The sequence below is a fragment of the Athene noctua genome, chromosome 2 (genome assembly GCF_965140245.1).
Source record: "Athene noctua chromosome 2, bAthNoc1.hap1.1, whole genome shotgun sequence".
NCBI classification, from domain to species: domain Eukaryota; kingdom Metazoa; phylum Chordata; class Aves; order Strigiformes; family Strigidae; genus Athene; species Athene noctua.
Window position 1 is genome coordinate 69,472,648 of NC_134038.1, and position 6,386 is coordinate 69,479,033.

The 6,386-nt window shown below is 46.8% G+C and overlaps 1 protein-coding gene across 1 annotated transcript; it reads right to left on the reverse strand.

The window, feature by feature from the left end:
* Window positions 1-519: 519 nt before the first annotated feature.
* On the reverse strand, window positions 520-5,798 carry IRX1 (iroquois homeobox 1). Its single transcript, XM_074897798.1, has 4 exons — window positions 5,535-5,798; window positions 1,953-2,967; window positions 1,317-1,389; window positions 520-918 (listed from the first exon to the last, which is right to left on the reverse strand). The coding sequence occupies exons 1-4, from the start codon at window positions 5,796-5,798 to the stop codon at window positions 861-863; spliced, it is 1,410 nt and encodes a 469-aa protein (XP_074753899.1). The 3' UTR covers window positions 520-860.
* Between the last annotated feature and the right edge of the window lie 588 nt (window positions 5,799-6,386).

Consider the following 6,386-nt stretch of genomic DNA (forward strand, 5'->3'; position numbering starts at 1 on the left):
CCTCTGTTTTTACTTAAAGCGTAAATCGTTACAAATAATTCTGTTTGCTAATGTCTTGGCTTTTTTCGGCTTCGGTCGGAATGTATACCAAGCACTAAAGCTCTTGATCCAATTTTGGAACCGGTTTGGACAGCAACAGGGAACTGTGAGAAAACTTGTCCCTTTCATTTTCAGGAATGTATTTTATACCGTAAGTGTAAGTTCAGGTCCATTTATGTTCGGAAAATGGATACTGCAGAGCACGTCCGACTCATCACAATTGAAAACGTTAATTTTACTAGTCAAGAACCAGCTTCACTCAGCTTCTTAAATTTTTGTGTATGAAAAGGGAAGCTCGCAGCTTGTTTTCGACAAAATAGGTACCAGAGTCATTAAAAGGTTGGATTTGGTATTTTAAGTTTCAGTTACCCAAAGGCAAAGAGACTTGGCTTTTTAGAAAACAAATTATAAATGCTTGAATAGATTTGTAATATATGTATAAGATCTGCAGCAACAGAACACATACCTGAAGAGAGCTCGTAATTTCATTTAGTTTATTAGACAAAAATATATGATTTAGACAAGTTTTGCTGACGCGCTATTTACAATCTGAAATCACTCTATATACAGAAAAAACACAAACACATGGGAAACATTTACCAAACAAATAATCCAAGAATGGTTAGAATAACACGATCTGAAATGGTACAATGAAGAAGGAGATCCATCTACAGATTTGTGTAATCGCTTTTATGGATTTGCACCACCTTATTGCAAAAAGAGATTGATGGGAGTCGTTTATATCGTTTCCTTTTTTTTTTTTTTTTTTTTTTCTGTCCTTAATACCAGTCTCTGTAATATTTTTTCACCAAATCATTTAATCAAGCGGAAGGGAGAGCTGTTAAAATTCTCGGTGTTCCCTCTTGCTGAGCCAAAGAGCTGCAGGGGGGAAGGGAGGGGAGAAGAAGAAAAAAAAAAAAAAAAAAAAAAAAAAAAGACGTAACAATCTTTCAGGAAAAAAAAAAAGATAATCCTTTCCTATAATTGCTTGTCTATTGCTATAGCATCCTAGTATTAGTTAATTGCACAGAAATCATTGTCACTGGTGTAATTAGCAGAAGATCTTTGAGCTCTGTTAAGTTTCAGAAAAGTTACAGGCTGGCTATGTACAATTGCAATTTAGCCTAACTTTGAAAAGATTACAGGGACTTCTGTGTTGCTCTTGTCTGTCTGTATTATTATGGTGATGATTAGGTGTTATAATTAGTCTTTATTATTCAAACACTCTGTTTCACATAAGTAACATTCCTGCAGTGAAAACAAACAAACAAACTCACTTGTCACGGACAGGCTGGAAGGGCGATTTTAGCGGCTGAGGTGGGGATTCGGTTCTTGGTACATTTTCTCTTTCTAGAAGGAGACAGAAGAAAAAAAAAAAAAAAACAAAGAAAAAAAAAAACACAACAAAATCAGGAGAAACATCTTAGAATAACAACAATAAAAATCTGAACAGTGAACAGAGAACACCCCTCCCTCTCACCCCCTTGTTCAGACATGTGTAGATATGTGTGTGTACAGCACTATCCCTACTTTCATTATTTAAGGAATACGCAGGCTTTCCTTGCCACACTTTTGACTGTCATTGAAATTATTGGGAGATGAGGGTCAGGAAGGAGGGAAGGAAAGCAAAGCTCAAAGAATATGTTTCACAGCGCTATTCCTGCATTTTCATCTTATCTGATGGGCGTATAGGGTGAGAATGTAATAGCCCACATGAAATGGGCCTAATGTATGCAATCAACATGCTTCGGGGAGGGGGGGGGGGGGGGAATCAGCACTAGGGTAAACTGTCTGTAACTCCGTTAAAACCAATCAGTTACACCAGGGCTGAATCTGACACCATTCCTCAAGGAGAAGTTCACGTGTGTGTGTTGGGCATGAAGGGAGAGGTGGATGCCTGATGTGCTCATTACCTATGTGTTTGGGACTGGTCCTCTCTGAAGGCTTTTCACTGCTTAGGGCTCCCAGGGTTGCTGTTAAAACAGAAGGTTGTTGCTGGGCCTGGAGGTGGTGATTGTGATGAGCGGCGTGGTGGTGATTTACTCCCAAAAAGGACCTCACATTTAGCAGGGAACTCTGAGTGAGGAAAGCCCCATTTGTCCAGTTGTGAAATTTGCCAATCTGGCATGTGTAGAGTCCATGGCTGGGGAGAAAAGCGGGGTGCTGGATCTGTGGAGAAGTGTGGTTAACCTGGGGAGGAGGGGGCGGAGGGGGAGAAGATTTCAGGGCACCATCGGGACTGGTTGCCGTCTCCGCCAACGACCAGATCTTGGGTTTGCTGTGAGATGGCATCTGTAAGTTGTTCTGTCCCCCGGGACTGATGATTCGCGTGCTGCTGTCAGACGCCTCCTTCACCATGGCCAGCGCGTCTTTGGGTTTCAGCCCTTCAGACCCTGACAGCGCCAAATCTTTCTCCTTTTCCAAGTGCTCCTCTTCACTGCTTTGTCTCAGGAGCTCGGGCTTCTCCTCCTCTTCCTCGTTGCTCTGCTCCCCATCGTTCTCGTCTATTTTATCTATGTCTATGCTCTCCAGGTCGATTTCCTCGTCGTCTTCATTCTTCTCGGGGTCCCCCTCGTTGTCACTCCCGAAGAGGTTTGCATCTTCTTGGTCCTTACTCCTGGAACCCCAGGTCACCTTGTTCTCCTTCTTGAGCCGCCGGCGGGCGTTGGCGAACCAGGTGGAGACCTGGGTGAGGGTCATCTTGGTGATGATGGCCAGCATGATCTTCTCGCCCTTGGTGGGGTAGGGGTTCTTGCGGTGCTCGTTGAGCCAGGCCTTGAGGGTGCTGGTGCTCTCCCGGGTGGCGTTTTTAGGCCGCCCCGGGTCCCCGTACTGGAACTGTCCGTAGGGATAATAGCCGGGGGCGGTGTGGGCAGCAAAGGTAGCAGGGTGGACACCCGGATTATCTTTCAGCTCGTACTGGGAGCCCTGCAACACATTCAGACAAGCGGAGAGGAAAAAGCACATCAATTACCTCGTTAGCGTCTCTAACAGACCTGAATAGGCTACTCCGGGAGCCGGAATACGCCTTTGAGCGGTGCAAAGGGTCTTCACAGGCAAATTCGGCCCTCCCCGCTCCAGGCTCTTCACGTTTAGATCAGACAGAGGTATTCCCAAATGATCCCCCTTTCTCGCAGGGAAAGGAAAAGAGAGGGGCTAAGCTGGGCTCTGCCAGACATCACGCGTATTTTCTCAGCAAACAAAACCAAATCAAACGCTGGGAATGCAGCAACTTCGCATTCGCCTCGGCGAGACAATTTATTGTGCCCTCGAAATTATCAGACAGAGAAAGCAGGTACTACGCCACAGTTACACACTAATGCCTGCGCACAACGTCGCCTTTATCTGCAAAATATCCAGGAGGATATTACAAATGCATGCAGAGCATTCTTCTTTGGCCCCAGATCTGCCTTTAAAAGGAGTTGGCGTGAGACGAGGCTGGGGAGATGAATGCACAACTTCAGTACGAAGACACTTACAATGTAAGAGATTTTCCACATACAAGCCAACTCCACACACACACCCCCGCCGCCCCCCAAATCATACACCAAGATTCTGGTGTAAAACATTAACTTCTAACTGTTAGAAGAGCCTTTAAACTCTGGAATGAAAACTGAACCACGCATTGTAGAATATGCATATGCAGACACTTTATCTCATAAGTTTTACTTTGATCTGGGCAGAGCAAACACAAATTGTTTACAAGCGTTTAGAGACGGTGATTTATTTGCAATCAATATTCTTTTTATCATCAGTAGTAAAACACAGCAAGTCAAATTATCCCATCAGGTGTTTTGGTAAATAACATTTTATCTTTCTAGCAACCTCATTAGGCCTCATTATTACCGCAAATTGTCCAGATATTAACTTAATATTTTAGTTCTTGGTTTACAAATGCTCAGAATTTTAGGATTTATTTCAAAATATCGTCGTCATAATAAATCACTGTAGGAAAATACCAAGATACTTTGCAAGTAGGAAAGGGAACTGTTCCTAAATAGCTAATGTTTAAAGCTGGTTGGGTTTTTTTTTATTGCTTCTACTACAATCTCGCTTTTTTTTTTTTCTCTAGTCCAGAAATACATTCTTAGTATTTCTCGTGCGAAATTTGTGTCAGCCTTAAAAATGAACCTCCTCAAAAAATGTCCGCGAAGAAACCGATCTAACTTTGTCAGACAGATAAAAAGGAACATGTATTTTAATTTCAGAGACAAAGCTTATACACAAAGAGAAGCCCGATGTAATTTTTGTAATGTGTTACAGAGTAGGCTTTCTGCACTCCCTTTATTTCGCTGTCTTTTGTTATTGTTGCTGAAATGATATTTTTTTGTGTAATCTCTGCTGGGAATTCTTTTGAAGAAGCCACTTGTAAATCACTCATTGCTTCTGTCTCAACTTTTACTGCATTTCCAAAATCAAGGTTTAAAAAAGTAGGAAACGCACGCTGTTAAATGTGCCTTCGTAGGAAATGTTTGCAGCACAAGACTCTGTTTTCAGATGCCGACCCTTGTTCAACAGCCTGTCTACCTACTCGCCTACATATATGTATTAAAAACCCTCACAGGTTCTGCCTTGCATGCGCCCAGTTATAAATATTCACACTTCTGTGTTTCAGGGGGAGAGAAAAGAGGGGCGTTCAGAAATTAAGTGGAACCTATGTGTACCGCCGCCGAGAAATTTGGAGATACTATCAACGAAAACGTTTCAACGACACCAGAGAGAAAACCAGTTTTTTTAAAAAAAAAATGTTTCACTTTCTAACCATTTCATTCTAAAGAAAAGGAAAAAGGATCCGAGGACAATCTGGGTGACGGCAATTTGTTTCAGAGTTAACGCCAATATCCCTTTCTGCTCCGATGCATATAATGGGATGTAGATGCCCTCCTTCGCGTGATGCAAATCCGATCTATGATACTCGCCATAATCAGAGTAAGAAAAGTTCAGGGGACAGAACGGGCCATTTTTAAGGCTTAAGTAAAAAGTCTTGAAATAAACGGGCGTACCAGCTACCGACACTGCACTTTGGCCTTTCGGACGGAACCTGTTTATAGCTCGGCGGCAAAGGACCGGGCGGAGAGAGGAGCGCGCTGGAAAGCCAACTGAAACAACAGGACCGACAATATCACCCGTCAACAACAACTACACCAATAACAACAAGGAGGGAGGAGGGGGGGGGGGGGGGAAGCCGAGTTGCTAGGGAGAGCCGACAACACGGAGGCAGGAGCCCCGCTCAGCCCTTTCCGCGCCAAGAAGAAAAACTCGGAGTTTTGCCCGGCTGGAGGGACGGGGCGGTGGGGGCTGCGCCTGCAGACGGAGCCCGCCGCCCCCGGCCCTCTGTCCCTCTCCCGTCCCTCCCGGACCCGCCGGCACACACGCTCCCCTCTCCGCGGCGGGAACCGCCACCGCGGCCTCCGCGGCCTCCGCTCCCCTTCCCTCCGCGGGTGGCGGGCAAGGGGGGTGGGGGGTGCGCGGGAGGCAGCGCGGCGCTCACTCACCATTTGGGAGAAGAGGCCGAGGTCGGCGGTGTAGGGCAGGAAGGCGCTGTAGTTGGGGGCGCTGTAGGGGCTGGCGTACATGCCCAGCACCGAGGTGACAGCGGCCGAGCCGCTGCCCAGCTCCGCGCCCGCGGGCCGGCCCGAAGCGGCGGCGGCGGCGGCAGCGGCGGCGGCGGCGGCGGCCAGCACCCCGGGCCGGTCGCTCCCGTACACCGCCTGGCTGGCGCTGAGGTACTGCGGGTAGCCCAGCTGGGGGAAGGACATCTCCGGGGCGCGGGCACAGCGGCGGCGGCACTGGCGGTACTGGCGGCGGCGGCAGAAGCGGCAGAAATATAAAAAAAAAAAAAAAAAAAAAGGCGGGGGAGGGATTGGGGGGGGGGGGGGGAGGAAGGAATGATACAAAAAAAAAAGAAGGGGGAGGAGGGAGCCTGAACAGTCGGGGACGGGAGCAGAACAAACCCGGGCTTCTCTGGATCTCTCTCTCTTTCTTTCTCTCTTTTTTTTCCTTCCCCCCCTCTCTCTTTACTGGAGGCAGGCAGGGCGAGAGAACAGAAATCGAGCCGATAATTTTCTTTTTTCGTTCTGATTTCTTTCTGTCAGAGATATATTGCAACCTAGGTATGAAGGAGGAGGAGTGTGGAAGGATTCAGTGGGGTGTCTTTCCTCAAATCTCGGCTCTTCTGTGCTCCTAAATCCCTTAGATGTGATCTGATCAACAATTGAGCTCCAACTGATGTGTCTGCCCTTAGGTCCTAGGCTGATCTTTCAGATACAATTTGAAGTTGATGTTTTGATTGGCACCCACTTGAGCTGCAAGCGCCGCCCCGCGCCCCCCCCCCCGCCCCCCTCGGT